Below are 20,000 nucleotides of genomic sequence, written 5' to 3'. Positions count from 1 at the left end.
GCTCTGTTACACCACTGAATCTGGTTCTTGATGTTTTACTCGTCTAAATAACCTGATCTTGATTGTGTGTGTGCGTGCGTGCGTGTGGTTTAGATGCGAAGAGAATGATGTTGAGCACTTTAGTTGCTGCTTGAAAGAAGTGCAGTTCTCCCTCAGACAAAGCTGTTTTACATGATTGCTTGTTTGAATAACAACCTTGAATATAATGCTATTTGGAAAAGTATTGTTCTGTTAATAATTTTAGACTTGGAGGGATGAACAAAATGCAAACATTGATAGTTTATCAGCACAATTTAATGGCACAAGAGAAGGAAATTGAATTTGTCAAAGCCTGCCTGTTGTTGAAGCATGAATTTGAGCAGGCAACCACTGAAACGGCTGAAAAGTTTGCAACTGATGAACAGGTGTGGATCGCACTTGTGGAATTTGGGAGTGCAATGAAAAAAATAAAAATACCAATTGGCAGCTTCCAGGAATTGGAAGTGAAATGGAATCCAGAATTGAGTGACGAATTGCACTAAAATGAATTTAACTCTGACATATTGTGATATCAGGAGTGTACGTCCTTGTTACAATGACTGTGAATACCTGTCGCCAATTGGATTTGGTGAGGAATGTTTCTGCTTATACAAGGTGAGCCAGCAATATGGTTATTTTTAACATTCGTATCAAGGTAATAAAAAGTTGTATTTCAAAACGAATTCTAACAAGAAAGTGAAGTACATAACATGCCATTTATTTGTGGAAAAGAACATCTCAGAGATGCACACCATTTAGTCTGACACATTTCTCCAATCTTGGACACCAATTATTCATGACGTTATGCAACATGGCAACGTCAATATCATTGATTTCGCGTCTGATGTTTTCCACAAGTTCATGAAGAGTTTGTGGACGGTTAACATACACTTTATCCTTTCGATATGACCGAGCTGTTTGAGAAATTATTCAGGCTGATGCATACTTTCGGCTGGAGCGATGCGGACTTCTCAAAACTGACTCCCTTACACGCTCAATGTTTTGTGCCGTTCTTACCGATTCGGGTTCTCTCGGTGGTTTCTCTTTTAAAGTTGAACTGGTCCTCTCAAACTTCTGAACCCATAACTTGATAGCACGAACAGACGACACATTTCCATGACGTTGAACATTTGAAATGGAGTTTGAATTGACGTCATGTAGAAGTTGCACTATCATTATTCTTGTAAAAAGCATTGATAGCGAAAGCGCGTTCTTCACCCGACCAGTTCCACATGGTCATTGAAATGTTTTGCCTGCAAAAAAAAAAACTAAATCAGTAAAAATAAAAATAATAAACATGCATGTTATGTACTTCAATATCACAAATGAATTTATTTTGAAATAGAATTTTTTTTTATTTCCTTCACACAAATTTCACAAATGATGATATTTCTGGCTCACCTGTACAATCCACATTGTGTGTCAATGGGAAATTTGACGATTTAGTTTGGCAAAAAAAAAGAATTGACAAGGAATTTAACTCCCTGAGAATGGCTGTAAGTTCCAGAACTATTCCTGTTCTGCTTTGAAGCGGAATCATTCCACCCCTAAAGAGTACTTCGAGAGGATATTTAAGGAATTATTCTTCATTTTGAGAATTCAAATATGGCAGTTATGCTGAGAGAGTGAAAGACTGTTTTGTTATGAGCATCACACATAGTAACTAAACATCCGTAGACTTGTCCCCCACCCCTCTGACAAGGTCAGAGATGGGGGACATTAAAACGAGCTCCAACCGACTGACCAATCATCTGTCCATTTACTTTTGTCGACGCAATATTTCAAAACCCATTGAACACACACTGCAGCTTTCATATTGCAGATATCTATTCCTCATCACATTTTCTCAACCTAATTAGATTACGGCTGTGATTGGCTGAATTATGTTGCCATGGCAACCGTCTCAGTAAATTGGCTTATTTACTTGGTATTTCAAAAACAATTCAATATTTAGCTTTCATATTATATAGATCTATTCATCATGTAACCCAAATGGTGGGGAACTTCGAGTATCAGCTCCTTATTGTTCGTTTGTTTTTACCATGCATGGTTTGTTAAACAAGATTGTCTGTTTGTTTTCAGGTTGTTTCAGATTTTGATATGACACTGAGCAGGTTTTCCTTTAATGGGAAAAGATGTTCTACTTGCCACAGTAAGTGAAAACATTTTTTTGCACTACTACATTTTCATGACTAGTCATAGGACACATTATGTAGCACTCTTGGAGGTGCCACTTAAAGTCATGACAATGATGTTGAGACATGATCGTTCTATCACTGCGGGACATTTGGGAGCAAGACATTTTTAAAAAAATAAATAAATTGAATCCACAGTGCTTAGCCTGTGAGTAACAGGCAAGGTTGTTTAATACCATATTGTCACACTTTGTGTGCCTCCTTATCGCTGCTGTTGGAACGAAGTAATTGCAAGGCGTGCCTCTCGTCGCTCAAGCTGACGGGTTTAATCAAAAGACAGCAGGTTGTATTTCACGAACGTATTGTCTGAGTGTCAATGAGGATGTAAAATTCAGTAAAACACGTGAAAAAGTTGTGTGTGTGGTTGTTGTTTGTGTACTCCTCCCGTGTCCTTGTGAAGGGTTCCTGCTGTGAAGGAACCCTTGTGAAGAATTTTAAATGTTATTGTTGCAACCGCTGCATTAAAGCTTGAGATCTGCTTCTTTATTCCTCAATCCTGGAAACGGGCTTTTAAAACGGGTAAATAAATGTGATTGAAGGAAGGAATGAATTATTGTTTCAACCAAATCGATTAATAGCTATCCCACAAAGTAAATCAGTTATTACATTTACAACGGTAGCATTTGTATTATTCTATGACAACAGAACCTCTTTAGAGTAAAGCATTATGGACTGAGAAACTCTGCTCCTTTTATGAATAGGTTTATTTATTTGTATTTAGCAAATGTACATTGATTGGATATTGATTTGGCCTGCCAGTTGCATCATTATTGATGTGTGGCTGCATCGATGCTTATGCTGTTCCTGCACATAAGGGCAGGAATTGGGAATTTTTGACAGGATGCCGGCAACGATGCGCTACTGTTATGTGAAAGACCATGCAATCATTCACATTCACCAACAACCAGCACTGGCAGAAATGTCCCCATCTTAGTCCAACGGCCCAGGCCAGAAATTCCACTTGTTGGTACCATCTTAGGAAACCAATCCGAGTTATGATTTTTGAATTGGTGTATATATATATATAGATCATATTTTGATGTGATAACCATTGCAGACTGGCAGCTTATTGGTAGTTATCTCTGGAATGTACCCACCCTCCACATAATGAAAGCAATAAGGCAAACAAATCTGGATATCCTGAGCTGTTATTAAATGATATTACCTTCATGGGATGTGTCAATAGTCTATTGTGTGATTTTTCCCCCAAAACATCAATATCTCAGAATGGTAAAATGGTAAAAATGCAAAATACATACACTAAGCTGCTCTTCTGGAACGGTTATCGCATATTGAAATAATCATATAGTCCCTACTAATAACTTAGTAGCCCTAAAGTTTGGTTTCCCAGATGGTACCGATATATGCCTGGGCCCATGGACTATCTGTGCCATATGAAGGACAGAGAACTTCATGATGCAACATTCTCCTTGCAAAATACGGCTCCGACATATTTTGGGAATATTGGGTTGGGAATCAAACCCAGATTAGACATCTCGGAGGAAAGTGTGCTACAGTGGGCCCATTCTGTGGACCAACAGTTTTAAAATATTAAAGGCCTTGGATCCTGAAAAGCCATATCTTTTGAAAGGCTTTTATTATTATTATTTTTTGGTTAAATGAAGAGGATACTGAAAAACCACTACTGTCATATCCAAACAGGGTGCACCAGTTCCCCCCCCCCCACCTTTTTTGTTTTATTGACACCCCATTTTCCATAAAATCTGTTCCAATGGTAATGTGTAATGACTGAGACAAGGTGTTGCTGCTTGTAAGTGGCCGGCCTATTGACTTGGATAGTAAACATGTCTGTTGAGTTTACTATCTCATGGAATGTGGTCATACTGAATCGTGGTTTGGATTTTTGTCCACACTGATGAAGTTATCAGCTTGTACGAGTTTCTCCAAAACTATCCTCTCAGAATTTTCCTCCTCTTCCCTTTTTTTTTCCTTGTTCCCTATTCCCCTTTCCCTCTTTTCCCCTTTTCTCCTTTTTATTCTCAAAATTCCTTTCCCTTTCTCTTTCTAGATGTTATTGACAAGTGCAAACTTTTTACAGAGGAAGCCAAGAAAGAGGTAAATTAAAAAAAATTATGCCACTGTTGTATTAGACTAAAAGCAATGAATGACAGCATAGTTGAGGTCGTGTAGGAAAAAAATAATGCACTACAGAGTACAAATATGCCCTTTGGCACAGAGGTACATTGAAGCTTTCTCTTCATTATAAGATCAGGAAACAACCTGTCGGTTAGTCTGACTAAAGCTCCGTGTCTGTCCATCTGTATGTGAACATTTTCGTTTCCAGGCCAGAACTTCTAAACCGTTTCATTTTTCATCATTAAACTTCACAGGCACTTCATCCTATTTGTAAAGAAGTGCCTTTTGCTATTTTGGACTTTCTGGTATCTTATTTTATTCATTTATTTATTATTATTTATTTTATTTGTATAGCAATTTGTCTGCCTGCCTGCCTGCCTGCGTGCTCTCATGTCATACAAGGTGAAGCTATTTGACGAAGGACCAAGTGGACAGACAAGTGCAAAAGAAACACCACTGCCATCAACAGATTGAAACATAAGAGTTCTTTGTCAGAGTGTGACGGATGAAAACCAACAAAGATCCAACAAAACAAAAAACAAAAGATCCAACAAAGTCTACAAGACAGAACAATGGTGGCACTGTTGCTGATTAAACTGTTGCACATAATCTGAAGACAATTGAAAAGTTTCAACAGGTGCCCATGAACATGTCTTGCAAGACAAGATGATTGGTTTGGAGTTGAAGAAACACGAATTGGTCATGGAGCAAAGTGGCATAATACTTGCTTTGTGAGAATAGACAATCAAAAAATCAAACTAATCACATCGGGGGTTCGTGTTACCATAAGGGGTCCCGAGGTCTCTACGCCCCCTAAACTCTGCATGGATCCGTTCGTACCATGCACCCGCTCGACCTCGCACGGCCCGACCGGACTCACCTGGTCGCGATCTGCTTCGAAGGAGCTTACCATCTCCCTCTGTTCCTGAGGGAGGTTACCCTGATGCTCGTCCTGGGTCTCAACACAATCTACCAGCTCGACCCCATTGTCCCTTCCTAATCCAACGTGTGTGTGCTCTTGTGGTTCTTTATGTGACTCCTGCGACTCCTTTGCATATCGCCACTCAGTGTTTGCATATCACCCCTCATCTCATCCATTTTGTTTCCCATCGCTTACATCATCCATACCAACTGTTTGATGCCCGATGGCTCAAGCGGAGCCGATCGGCCATGGACCCGACAGGAATTGGGGGGGCGGGAGGCTTTTATGGAGGGGGGGGTGTTATACGCCGCCCTCCCGCGCTCATCATTTCTGGGTCCACTCGCGGGGAAAGTTCTTGCATGGGGTTTTCATCCTGGGCCACTGGTTCCTCCAAACCTACCTCGAAACCCACCTGTTCCAGCTCATTTTGGCCCGCCATGGTGCGTATTTGAAATAATTTAGACGCTCGTAATTTGGGCAGAATGAGGGGGGGGGTTGCTCCGTATACCCCTGATCCCAATCCCGTTAATTTCGTGGAGGCGTAGGGGTTCGAACCCCACTCCTGACAACCAATTTCTTGTGGCCTGGGGTTCGGTGGCGATAAACGACCACGAGTTGGAGCAGTAGAGTCATTTCCACCGAACACCCCGGAATTTAGGTCGTGACTCGGATAAGTCCGAAAGGTCACGGGTCCCTTAGCGGACCGTGGTCGCCAATATTTCGACGGCGTGGGGTAGGGTTAATTGCCAAATTTCAATATACCTAAATACCCACGCCATCCATCTTCCGGGAAAAACCACACCCTCGACCGACTTTATCCGAATCGAGTCGCTATCACCGACTCGGATCCGGCGTATCCGAGCGGAAGTTACCAAAGCTGCGCCAGACCAAATGAACAATCCACGGCACGAACGGCCCTACCAATTCGCAACACGCACCATGCTAGGCCAATGGAGGAAAGCACAGAAAACGAGCTGGTACATTAACAGGGGTTTATTTATAAGGGAGGGGGACACAGAGAGCAGAGTTAAACCGACTAAAAGTAATGCAGGTATGTACAAGGCACTTAAACAATTCTACTTGCAGGACGGCAACACACACACACACACACACACACACACACACACACACACACACACACACACACACACACACACACGAAATGGACCTCGTGGGCCTATTTTTGGTAGAGCCAGGTACCTCCCCGCCTCGTGCTGTTTCACCGGACCCGTACTTGTGGAGCTCGGAGTCCGTGGACGGGAACGGGGATCCCAGCTCAAGCGCTCCAACGCAAAACACCACGGTGGGACTCGAACCCATGACCCAGACCAAGCCGCTCTCACCACCATGACCACAATCCTGCAGAACGCACCCTTGTCTGCCCAACACTGGTCCAGCCAACCACTCTACTCTTCTGAGGTGGCAGGGGTCTCTTCTCCTCCCACTCGCCTCCTGATTGGACGAGGGGTTGTCGGATGACTCGTGGTCACCTCCCGATTGGCTGGGGCGTGCATGTCATGCTCGCCCTTCGCTCATTGGCTGGAGGAAGCGGTCCATGCCCTTCCTTGGGACGGAGCCTCTATCTGAGGCATTGGAGGCTCTGCCCACGCCTTCAGCTGAAAACACGTGGACAATGGCGACCGGTCGAGTGCGCGACGGTGGCATTGTTGTAGTCGATGTAGTCGTAGTTGTTGTTGTTGTTGATGAGGAAAAACCGAGCTAAAAAAATAACTCGGAGCGCACACATGTAATTCCCATTAGACAGAAGGAAGGATTCTAACAATAAACACGTACTTATCGAAATAACTAAACTACGGGGACTCTGTCTGTGTGCAGATGGCTTCCAAATCCATAACTATACACACACACACACACACACACACACACACACACACACACACACACACACACACACACACACACACACACACACACACACACACACACACACACACCCAAACACCGGTCAAAAGTTTTAGAACACCCCCATTTTTCAGTTTTTACTGAAATTTAAGCAGTTCAAGTCCAGTGAATAACCTGAAATGGTACAAAGCTAAGCGGTAAACTGCCAGAGGTTGAAAAAAAAAAGTTTAGGTTACCAAAAACTGAAAAAAATGTAAATTTCAGTTGTTAAAAAAGGCCCTTTTCAGGGAACAAGTAATAGGTTAGCTATTCTGCAGCAAAGGAAGTAAATTAAGCCTTGAAAGTTGATACAAACAAGCAATTCATACAGGTGTCTCAACTTTTGTTGATTAGTTACAAACCCTCTGTCATTATAAAAGCAGTGTTGGAATAGACTGTGTTGCTGCACCCTCTGAAGCATTATTTGGACAATATTGCACTGCAGGAAGTAGTATATTGCTATCATAATGGTGAGAAAAAGACAATTAACAAAGACTGACAGACAGACCATTATAACCCTTAAAAGTGTCGGTCTTTCCTTTAGAGAAATTGCAAAGAGAGCCAAGGTGTCATTGACTACAGTTTCCTTCACCATCAAAAGGCACTTGGAAACTGGAGGAAACTGACATGAAGATGTCTGGCAGACCCAAAGCCACAACACAATCAGAAGACAAGTTTCTGAGAGTCAACAGCTTGCGTAATAGGTGGCTTACGGGACAGCAGCTTCAAGACACAGCTTAACACTGGTCGAAGTAAAGGCCCGGTCACACCTTGACGTTTTAGCCAGCGATGGCAACGTGTTAAAATTTATGTAAAACGCTGGCTTACGTTGAACTTTTGATGTTTTTTTTTAAAGATTCGGACGTATTCATAGCGACTTGGTCTTATGTATAACGCATTGGTAACTACACAGAACGTTTCGTTGTGTTATAGATAACTTATACCAACGAATGCTGAACCTGTTGTCGGCCTACACAACCGATGCCCAACGATAGTCTAACTCAGGCATAGCGCGTTGCACGCATCGCCGACGATGTCGTGGCGTAGCCTATTAAAAAGGCTGACGCACAACGATTCAAATCATAACTGCCGTAGAAATGGAAGGGTCAAAATCGCGGTCACACCTTGGCGATCTTGCCAGCGTATGCCGACGTAACAAAAAGTGTGTTTAAAACGTTGGGGCACGTCGAATACGGTATGGGTAAGTTTGGTATACGCGAGTAGAACGTTAAATACGCTATCATAAGTCGTAGTAAGTAGAGTACGTCAAGAAATTTTGAACATGTTCAAAATTTTACGACGTACTCGGCGAATGACGCACATTCCGCATGCGATGGGGATAAGTTTTACACACGATATGTGGACGCTTACACACGTCCACAAAGGCTACTTATAAGCTACTCATAAGTCGAAACACGTCGCGGTAATGTCTTTTTTACGCGAAACTTATTTCTAACTTATGTTTGACGTGCTTTGAACCAATTCTTTACGTAGTCCCAACACACATCGACGTATGTAGACGTATTCCAATGACGTCTTCCGGTCGACAAAAAAAAAAAATGAACGTGTTTCTAGCTTACAACTGCCATATAAAGACGTGTTCCCAGCGGTTTTGGGAATTGGTATATAAAAATGGTGTTCATAAAAGGGGAACCCAACAGTGTTTTCGAGTCCTTTTTGAGTCGATGTCCATGTCAGCAGTAACAGTATCAGTATCAGTATCAGTATCAGTATCAGTATTAGTATTAGTAGTAGTTTGTTCATGTTGGCAGTAGTAGGTGGGTGTGAGGGGGAGGGTGTGGGTTATGATGGATTGTCCTTGCGTCCGCGTGTCCACGGGTAGGTTCATAGGCTGCCACTCAACGATTTAAATGGCTGCATCTCCACTATTGAAAGTAGACGCTTGCGCTCAACAATTGGATTTTTTTTACACTCAACGACTTTTAAACGTTACCACTCAGCTTGTTTCATTGTTTACAATGAACGATTTAAATTGCTGTCACTCGCCTTTGTTTTTTTTTTTTGGTTTTTTTTGACGCTGGGGTTTGGAAATTTGAAACGTTTCTTCTGAACGTGTTAGAACGCTCAAACTCGACTATTTTAAATAGACGCTGCCGATGGACAATTGGAATCATAGCCAAGCTAGACATCGAAGTGTGAACATCCTCGTCATGCCGAAGAAAAGTTTGAAGAATGCTGCAAATAAGTGTCCTGGCCGTGGCCGTGGACGCTGACGCAAGGACGATCCATTATACCGACGTCTTTCAGCCTATGAGTAACTTAAAAGTAACGTCTGTCGACGTGTGGCAACGATCGCGTAACGTGCCAACAACACGTTAATCATAGGTAGGAAATAAGTTTCGGGTACTCTAAACATTACCTCGGCGTGTCTCAACTTATGATTAACTTACAAGTAGCATGTGTTGACGTCTGTCAACGATCGCAGACCGTGCCTACAACTTGTGGCCAGCGTAGCGGAACGTATGAGTCATACGCCGGCATACGTCGTGAAATTTCAAGCATGAAAAAATTTGAGGACAACCGAAAAGTACAACGTTTAAAGCCAACGTACAACGACGTATGGCAACGTACTACGACGTATGCCAGCGTGCTCTCAATGTTATCAAAACTTACCCATAACGTATTCAACGTGTGCCAGCGTTTTAGAAAAAAAATTCAAAAATCGGCATACGTTGGCTAAAACGTCAAGTTGTGACCGGGCCTTAAGGAAGTCTCAGTTTCAACTGTGAAGAGAAGACTTCGAGCTGCAGGATTGACAGGTCGAGTGACAGTAAGAAAGCCATTGCTAAGATGGCAAAATAAGAAAAAGAGGCTTGCCTGGGCCATGAAGCACCGCCAGTGGACTACTGAAAACTGGAAGAAGGTCTTATGCACCGATAAATCAAAACTTGAAATCTTCGGTTCATCACGCAGGGTTTTGTACGCCGTCGAGTAGGCAAAAGGATGGTTCCTCAGTGTGTGACACCAACGGTCAAACATGGAGGAGGAAGCGTGATTAACTGGGGCTCTTTTTCTGGATACAGAGTCGGCAACTTGCGCAGAGTGACTGGCACCCTGAACCAAAAGGGCGACCACAACATTTTGTAGCGCCATGCAATACCCTCTGGTCTATGCCTCGTTGGTCAGGGGTTCATCCTAGAGCAAGATAACGACCCAAAACATACCTCCAGGCGATGTCAGAACTACCTTGGAAGAACTACCAGACTCAGTGCAAAACACGACTCTTGGTAAGCTCCTCTCCGTGCACGTCCCGACCACCACTCCTTTTCAGACTCCTGTCCGTGCACGTGCCGCCAAAACCTCTTTTCCGTGCAGCCACCGTGACCCAAACTCTGCCGCTCCGCCACCGCGAACAAGCTCTCCCAACGCCAACCACCACCACACTCCAAGTCTCCGAGATATATCTCCTCCCACCACGGGGAGGGGCCTTGGCGAGAATCATCTCACTGTCCGTCCCTCATTGGTCTACGGCCGCACCCTACTGGGGCGGAGCCCTGGCCCTTGCAAGGAGACCCCATATTCTCCACGTGGACACGTGGCCTCGCTCGCGCAGAACAGGAGGGTCTGCCCTGAAAGGCCCACCATACAAAAACTCGTTTGTGGGGCCCGAGGACCAGAGCCGCGAGGCCCCCTCTCGGCAAATCAAGGTACGAGCAGCCAACTGGCGGTGACGGAGCATGATGGGCTGGTTGGGTTGTGCAGATGGGATGATAGATGTAAGATGAGATGTAATAACCTAACTAGCCATCACAATGCACATATTTAATCCTCTCACTAAACAAAAGGACTAGGTCCTGACCACACATACTTACCTGCATAACTAACTTTGGGACCTGAATGTTGAGTGCGCATGGTTTCCAAATTCGTAACAATATGTATGTATGTATATATGTATGTATGTATATGTGTATGTATATGTATGTATGTATGTATATATATATATATATATGGTCATCCCTCGCTATATCGCGATTCACCTATCGCGCCCCCGGTTCATCGCGGGTTTTCTCTTGGAACCTAACTAATTTTTTTCTGCGGATTCCCCCGGTATATCATGGTAATAATATATAAAATATAAATCCATCAGTTCATCGCGTGTCGTTGTCTTGGGTGTTTCGCTTGTGAACTTCGAATATTTTCTACGTTTTTTCTCCAAGCCCTACGATGCTGCCCAAATGCCCTGCATCTTCGAAGGAATTCTGGCAAGGAACCGAAGTGCCAGAGGAAGGTCCTGACGCTTCAGGAGAAGGTTAAGGTGCTCGATATGCTTCGGGAAGGAAAAAGGTTTGCCGCGCTTGGACGCCGTTACGGTTTGAATGAATTGACAATACGCTACATCAAGAAGGATGAAGCCAACATCAGGAGCCTATCAAACCCAATCGTGTTTATACACCGCACAGCATTTAGCATTCACTCGATAGAAATCAAACACAATCGTGTTTATACACCGCACAGCGTTTAGCATTCACTCGATAGAAATCAAACACAATCGTGTTTATACACCTCACAGCGTTTAACATTCGCAATATAGAAATCAAACCCAATCGTGTTTATACACCTCACAGCGTTTAACATTCGCAATATAGAAATCAAACCCAATCGTGTTTATACACCGCACAGCGTTTAGCATTCACTCGATAGAAATCAAACGCAATCATGTTTATACACCGCCCAGCATTTAATATTCACTCGATATAAATAAAACACAATCGTGTTTATACACCACCCAGTGTTTAATATTCACTCAATATAAATCAAACCCAATCGTGTTTATCCACCGCACAGCGTTTAACATTCGCAATAGAAAAATCAAACCCAATCGTGTTTATACACCGCCCAGCATTTAATATTCACTCGATATAAATGAAACACAATCGCGTTTATACACCGCCCAGTGTTTAATATTCACTCAATATAAATCAAACCCAATCGTGTTTATCCACCACACAGCGCTTAACATTCGCAATATAGAAATCAAACAGTAGAAGAGTAGACAAAGAGTCGTGCGTATGGAAAATGCAGATACGGCCGCTTCCACTTGCGCTAGTTTACCCACGTGAGATCGTGCACGGCACGCTATTGGCTGATGGATGGGAGGCGACCAACCAGAGTATGGTGTTCTGTATCCTGGGTTCTGATTGGCTCAGCGACCTAGCATCATTCTCTGCATCTCCCGTGCAGAGCATGCATTGAGTGTCTCACCTTGTCCATTTCACATTGACGTGCGATCGCTACTCGTAGTGTTATTCTGCGGTGTTGTGTTTGTATGAATTATCCGTGAAAGTTTTTAATTTATTTCAACCCCTACAATGCCTCCCAAACGTTCTGCACCTTCTAAGGTATCTGGCACTGAACCTAAGCGGCAGAGGAAGATGCTAACCATCGTAGAAAAAGTGCAACTTCTCGACATGTTGAAGCAAGGGAGAAGCTTCGCTGCTGTAGGCCGCCATTACGGCATCAATGAATCTGTTTATAAGAGAATGGGAAAGGTGAAAAGAGTGTGGGAAAGGTTAATAAGAGTGTGGGGAGGGTCATAAAGCTTAAAAAAAAAAAATATATATATATATATATATATATATATATATATATATATATATATATATATATATATATATATATATATATATATATATATATATATGGTCGCTACTTCGCGGATTTTCACTTATCGCGGGGTGGGGGTTGGAACGTAGCCCCGCAATAAACAGGGATTACTGTAATATATATATATATATATATATATATATATATATATATATATATATATATATATATATATATATATATATATATATATGTATATGTATATATATATATATATATATATATATGTATATGTATATATATATATATATGTATATGTATATATATATATATATATATGTATATATATATATATATATGTATATGTATATATATATATATATATGTATATGTATATATATATATATATATGTATATGTATATATGTATATGTATATATGTATATGTATGTATATGTATATGTATATATATATATATATATATATGTATATGTATATATATATATATATATATATATATATATATATATATATATATATATATATATATATATATATATATGTATATATATATATATATATATATATATATATATATATGTATATGTATGTATATGTATATGTATGTATATGTATATGTATATATATGTATATATATATATATGTATATATATATATATATGTATATATATATGTTGGGTCGCCGAAATAGGTGACCTTATTGTCAGTAATTCTGTTTGGATGTTTGCTCGTTTGTCATCAGCGTAATTGGTAGTAAACGTGGGCAGATTTTGACCAAACTCGGGTGGTAGGTACATCTCATGACCTAGTGCTTTGGAAATTGTGATGGTTGCTATGGATGCTTTGGTTCCCCAGCAACAACCGAAAAACCTTCAAAATCGGTACCGTTCACGCAAAATCAATTCTGAAAGCCATTATCCCACGTAGGGTTATGAAATTTGGCACGAATGATCTACAGGTGATGCTCTATCAAATATATTCCGTTTTTTGTGACATGGAATACTTTACCCGCAGCGCCCCCTACAATTGGGGTCTGCGCAAAAATTGGCGAAAATTGAATGCCCCCTAACGACCAGGTGAGTGCATCGATACGAATGAAACTTTGCAGGTTCATGGTACTCAATGAGTACAACAACTTTGCCTCAGGGACATATTGACCGATTTCGCTTAGGTCAGGGGTCAAAGGTCAATTAGTGCAAAAATCGATGACATGCGAGACCTGGAGGTGCCTTTGTGCCAAATGCTACTGCTCCAAGGGTTATGGTCGGATGGTCATGAAAATTCACAATAATCGTCTGGAATACATTGTGCACAAACGATCAAGCCAGATTTTCGATTTAGATCTTTGTTCACCCACAGCACCCCCTCGAACTTTGGGGATTTCCAATTTCAAACCGCATTTTCGGTACTTTTCATTCAAATGGATACCGAGTAGTTATCAGTAGATGGAACTGGATGACATTTGATATGTATAATCTTAAGTTGATTCCCTATCCGCGATATGACATCCATTTTGCTCGATATCTTATAGTTTCCATGCTCGGCGACCCATCGCCGCCTACCGGCTTGTGTATGTGTATATGTGTATGTATATATATGTATATGTGTATGTATATATATATATATATATATATATATATATATATATATATATATTAGGGCGCTTTTCGCTACTATGGTAAAAATTCTAATTTGCAATAGAAGTTTGCAGAACCTTCCAAATGGTGAAGTTTCATGAAAAACTAAAATCTTCCAAGTTTTATTAAGATTAAATAATATTTAGGACTTGCGCAGGCACTTGACATCCTTCTCCATTAGTACAACATGGCTAAATTAAAATGAAAATCTCTTTTGATGAAAACAATTAAAAAAAATTATCCTGAAAAGTAAATAATATGCCTTTATAAAATCAGTTTCCTTTGAGGCCTTTGGGTATTTCCGTCGGTCATCCTCCATCACTTGAACAAGGTACTGCACTTGAGCTTCATCTCTTGTTCGACCAGCTTTCGTGAAATCTTGGATGAGGGCGACGCCTCTTTAGGCCGCATCATTCACGACGTTCAAAGAGTCAACCCTCTGCTTTGCTTTGACGTAGGATTCAAAGCTCTTCCAGTTTGATGGATCCTTTTCCTCGAGAAAGTCTTCTGGCAGCTCGAGGAGCGTAAAGAGATTTTTAGTTTGGGAGGAGCAGAGGTCAGACAGCTTCTTTCCCTCTGGATTGGGAAGCCAGACTCGTCGAGATGGATCCTCTGAACCCTCCACATCCTTCATGTTTATTACCATGGCGATCTTTTCTGACGAATCTAAGTTGTCATCAAAGAGAGCAAGGCCGACGTTAACTTCGCTCAGGTACCACAGATGGCGGCTCATTGTTTTGTATGCAGCATGATTCAAGGAATGGAGGGCTTGAAGGAGCTGGAGGTCATTCTTTGGCGCGGAAGCAGCATTTCGAGCGTCGAACCAGGCCCTGGTATAGTGCTAAGCAACAAAAAGACAGACCTGCTTGATCCCGCTAAACAGGCGTTCTGTGCGACATGTACTGCGGGATGATGACGCGCGTTTAGTGAGAAAATCCGAGAACTGCCCTTGAAACATCCAGATCTTGAAGCAGTAAATTGCATGAGCCATCCAACGCGCTCGGTGAACGGCGCCAGGTGCCCTGAATGTTGGAACCTGATGTCCAGAAGGGACGCCTCCAAGGAAAATGATCGTCAGTTGGAGAAGTTTTTTGTGGTCGTCTCGGGGATGCTTCTGCTTCAGAAGCTCTTGGGCATGCTGAATGACAGAATTGGCCCATGGATGGATATCGGTGGCTGTGCTTGCATCATCAGCAGCAGTCAAGTACTGCCGTGAAATTAAAATGGAGCCAGCAGTCCCGGAAGGTTTGGAATAAGGTGATGTCTGGCCCTCGGGATGCTTCATCGACCGAATAAGAGTAAATTGCTTCCAAAACAAGTTCGAAGACATGGTGCCGACACGCAAGATAAAGAAGTTGATCAAGGATGTTTTCAATACGAACACAGACCCCACCCCGGATTCCAGTATTAACAGCTGTCGTGTCAAAACACATCCCTTTGACACGTCCAATCAGGTTCCACTCCTTAACTGTTGAAAAGATGACCGCGGCTGTTTCTTCCGCCTTGGAGTCTTTCAGCATCGGAATTGCCAGGATTTTTGACACACCATTCCCAGTGACCAGAATTGGCAGCCTGTCAACTTTGTCTCTTCCAGTTAGGTCTGGCATCAGCTTGGAATCCCAGTGCACTACCAGGGGTGTGTCGACCTTAAAACTCTGCTTTGTCTCTTCAGCGCGTTGCTTCCGGTGCTTAACACGAGCGGCACGAATGGCACTTGGACTGAGAGAAAGTTTATTGATATCTTGTCCCAATTGCTTGGCAAATGGAATTAGAACCCGACTTGCAGAACGATCGCTAAGGAGAGTTCTATCCAGGGCCTCAGTTACTTCAGATGTTAATCCAGTTGTCCCACGTTTTCTCTTCAGAGGCTGGGAATCACAGGTGGTTGGATGGATGGAAGAAGATGGTTGTCGACTTGGACTAGATTCAGTAGAGCTGGAGGAGGAGGAAGACTGGAGGTTGGCTGTTTCAGAAGTTGCGGCCATCTCCAAAAGCGCCTTCTGTTTCCTCTTTTTCTCTTCATCCTTACGTTTCATAATTTTCTCTGAAGTCCTGGCAGTCTTGTAGTCAAGACTCCCGATCTTTCCTGGACGCCCCTTTTCACGCTGAGAAGCAAGAAACTCCTTGTCCTCATCGATTTTTATAAGATTCATAGCATCAGCGTGAGCTATGTCAAACAGCTCATCCAGGTCGGCCTTGAAATTGTCTTGTTTCTCTATGTTGGTAGCAGTCTTCCGATTGAGGCTTTTCTTTAAACCCTGCCACGTTGTGTGTAATTTTCGCACATGGACTACCACATCAGGAAGGTGCTTAGTAGGAATCCCCTCTGTGGACCAGATGTTCATTAGCTCTAGTGATGTTTGATTCACACTTGCAGTTAGGGTCTCATTCATTTCCACATGAAGGAACATCAAAAAGCGGAGAACTTCGGCCTTAGAAGGAAGCTTCTGGCCAGGAAGTGTTGGATTAGGGGATCCAATCAGCCAAATGGCCTTTTTCGATCTAGTTCTGGAGGCCATTACCCCCAAAATATGCAGAAATTTCTGGTCTGAAAAAAAGATAAAAACATCATGGTTAAGTGGGAAATGTTACAGAGTGGTAAGTACACATTGAAAAGTTACAAGTTTTTGCCAAGCTTGCGCGTTAATTCATGCACGCATGAAGAAAGGCTCTGCTCACTGCTGTGCAATTGCGCAACTTTCAACAAGAAAACTTTCCGTTTCCGAAATTTGGACTGAGTTGGGACTTCATTATTTTTCGATTTAGCAATTTATGAGCTGATTTTCATTTCTTCACATCAATATTTAATATCATTTTAATGCATTTAATTATACGAATATATTAATTAAACCCTCAAAACAGTAAATTCAGATGATATCAAAATAAACTTTTAATTGATCTGCGAAAAGAGGAAAAAAAATCATTTTTGGCAGTTTTTGATGCCCTTTGTGCAACTTTGCATCGCTTGTGCAAGTTCAAGAAAAAAATATTTTAACACAATGATTTCTAGTAGGAACCTCACTGAATGGCGGGTTGTGCGCATTAAAAAAAAAAAAAAAACTTTCATTTTTTAGAAGCACCCTAAAATATATATATATATATATATATATATATATATATATATATATATATATATATATATATATATATATATATATATATATATATATATATATATATGGTTGTGGAAATTCACAGAACACCATTCAGGTTCCCCAGAGATCAGTTATGTCGATAAGTGTGTGTTCCAGGTTAGATTTCCCCACCAATGTCTAACGGGCTGTGCATCTTTGAGTGAGCCGTTATTCTTTTTCGATCTTTATTTTAAAACAAACAACATGTCCTCACCATCATCTCCACAAACAACAAGTCCTCACCATCATCTCCACAAACAACATCATCTCCACAAACAACAACATTTCAACAAACAAACAACATCTCCTCACCAGCATCTCCACGGCGCCACCATCTTTTCACTGGCAGCGGCATCCCCAACAAACAGCATCTCCGCAGACAAGCACGATGGCTTCCTCGGCGGCAGCGGGGTGATTTCAAACACTGCCGTGTTGTGAGAGTGATCTCAAACACGTCCGCGCATGACTTGCAGAACGGATCAAAACAATGAAAGGGGCGGAGCCGAGCCAGCCAGGGGTGAAGGGTCGAAGGTGAAAGACCAAGCGCCCCCCCCCCCCCCCCCGAACCAGATAAAAGGCTGGGCTGAAACGCCGAGAAGATGAGTTGGGCTGGGACGTTACAGTCCAGAGAGTCGAGCCTGCAGTGGAGTTTGGAGTCCGGTGTAGTGTGGAGTCCAGTTCAGAGGAGTCTGTGTGGAGAGCGCCAGAGTTGGTCGGAGTTGGTCGAGTGGCAGCTGGAGAGAAGTCGCCAGCCAGCTACATAACGGTCAGAGCGATGCTGAAGAGTGAAGGGGCTCTTAAAGAGCATCAACTCAAAAAGAGCAAGGCCCGTTCGCTCCTCTGAAGCGTCGTCGGCCAAGCCTGATCGACCAGGCCGGACTGCTAGGCCCTGGACCAACCGAACTGCCGTTACAACAGCTGCCGCTTGGACAACCGAGACATACGGAGGTCGCCAACAAAAAGACCATCAAGTCGCCTCAAGGGTGATGAAGGTAACCTGCACGGCCTCATGGAGCTCCTTCGGTCATCCCAGCTCCGAGGAACATTAAAGGCTTACGAGCCCAGTTCTCTTCTTTCTTTTCTGGGGTTTTTGCATGGAAGTCTGTGGCGCCTTGTTCTTTAAGTAGTGAATTGTTATAAGTGCATGTAGATAATAAATAGATAACGGCTGTAGGTCTTTTTGCTCGTGTCTTGTCCCCTGCCCCCATTCATTGCATAAGTGTACCAATAAATGTCCCCTTTGTTGAATATTCACCTGCTCGTTGCGTCCCTTCCTCCATTGAACTGCCGTAATTGCGTTCGGAATATTAGCTGGTTTTTAACACCGATAAGATAATCGGGTCCAACGGGGCTTGGCGATAATAAACCGCTCGGCAATCGCAAACGGAACGAGCTGCTTAAGACGGCTCGTTGAGGTGTAGGCTCCCGGCATTTTTGTCCACGCGAATAATTAGGTACATCGACAATTCGTCGATAGACCCTGAAGCGCGTGGACAGAAAAGTTGTCTAGCTTATGGTGTGGTTAAAAGCACACCCGTAGCTGGATTTCGGCGTTGATCCGAAAGCTGCGACTGGATTGCCACGTTTGGTGGGCGCGCGCGGCCGCAATCGGGATAAAGACGGCCGTCTGCACGCCGGAGTGGCGAGAATCCACAACAATATGTATGTATATATGTATATATGTATATTGTTACGGTTGTGGAAATTCGCAGAACACCATTCAGGTTCCCCGAAGATCAGTTATGTCGATAAGTGTATGTCCAGATTAGATTTCCCCACTGATGTCTAATGGATATTGTTCGTGTGCCGGGCTGTGACCCAATGAGGTAGTGTTATTCTTTCCTATCGTTATTTTAAACAACGTCTCCTCACCACCTTCGCCACAACCGCCAACATCTCCTCGCCATCATCTCCACAAACACCGCCATCTTTTCCCGAACAAACAACGTCTCCTCACCTTCATCTCCACAAACGCCGCCATCTTTTCGCCAGCAACGGCATCCACAAACGAGCGGCATCTCCGCGGAAAAACGCGAGGACTCCCTCGTTGGAGCGAAAGCCGGTGATTTCTACCACGTCTGCGTTGTCCGCATTTGACGGCAAGATCGGATCAGAATGACAAAAGGGGTGGAGCCAGCGGGGGGTGAAGGTTCAGAGGTGAAAGACCAAACACCACCCCCGAACCCGATAAAAGGCTGGGCTGACACGCCGAGAAGTCAGTTGAGAGGCAGGTGTGAGAATTGGTGAGTACATTGGTGGAATCAGTGTGGAGAGCGGGAGCAGTTGAAGGCGTCGTTGGAGTTTGTCGATTCGGAGCCGGAGAGGAGTCGCCAGCCGGTTCGCCGTTGGAGGCACCGTTGAAGGCGTTGTTGGAGTCGAGACGAGTTCGGGCTGAGACATCGAGGGTCGCCCAGCGAGTCACCAAGAGGGTGGCAGGTTGCCTGCTCGGTCTCCCGGAGTCCCTTCCGTCATCCCGGCTCTGAGCAAATATTAAAGGCTTACGAGCCTGG

General features: G+C 43.0%; 1 protein-coding gene across 6 annotated transcripts in view; it reads left to right on the top strand.

The window, feature by feature from the left end:
* NT5C3A (5'-nucleotidase, cytosolic IIIA) overlaps window positions 1–20,000 on the top strand; it is a 111,900-nt gene that overhangs the window by 51,730 nt on the left and 40,170 nt on the right. For all 6 annotated transcript variants that reach the window (XM_085892183.1, XM_085892180.1, XM_085892184.1 and 3 more), the window contains 2 exons: window positions 2,101–2,170; window positions 4,243–4,289. In XM_085892183.1, the coding sequence (XP_085748309.1) occupies window positions 2,101–2,170; window positions 4,243–4,289 (117 nt within the window). The remainder of the gene's footprint in view (window positions 1–2,100; window positions 2,171–4,242; window positions 4,290–20,000) is intronic.

This window comes from Eptatretus burgeri, chromosome 8 (assembly GCF_056783735.1).
Source record: "Eptatretus burgeri isolate ZD-2024b chromosome 8, Ebu_testis_v1, whole genome shotgun sequence".
Lineage (NCBI taxonomy): Eukaryota > Metazoa > Chordata > Myxini > Myxiniformes > Myxinidae > Eptatretus > Eptatretus burgeri.
Note: the sequence above shows the minus strand (reverse complement) of the source record. Positions and strands in the feature narration are given on the sequence as shown.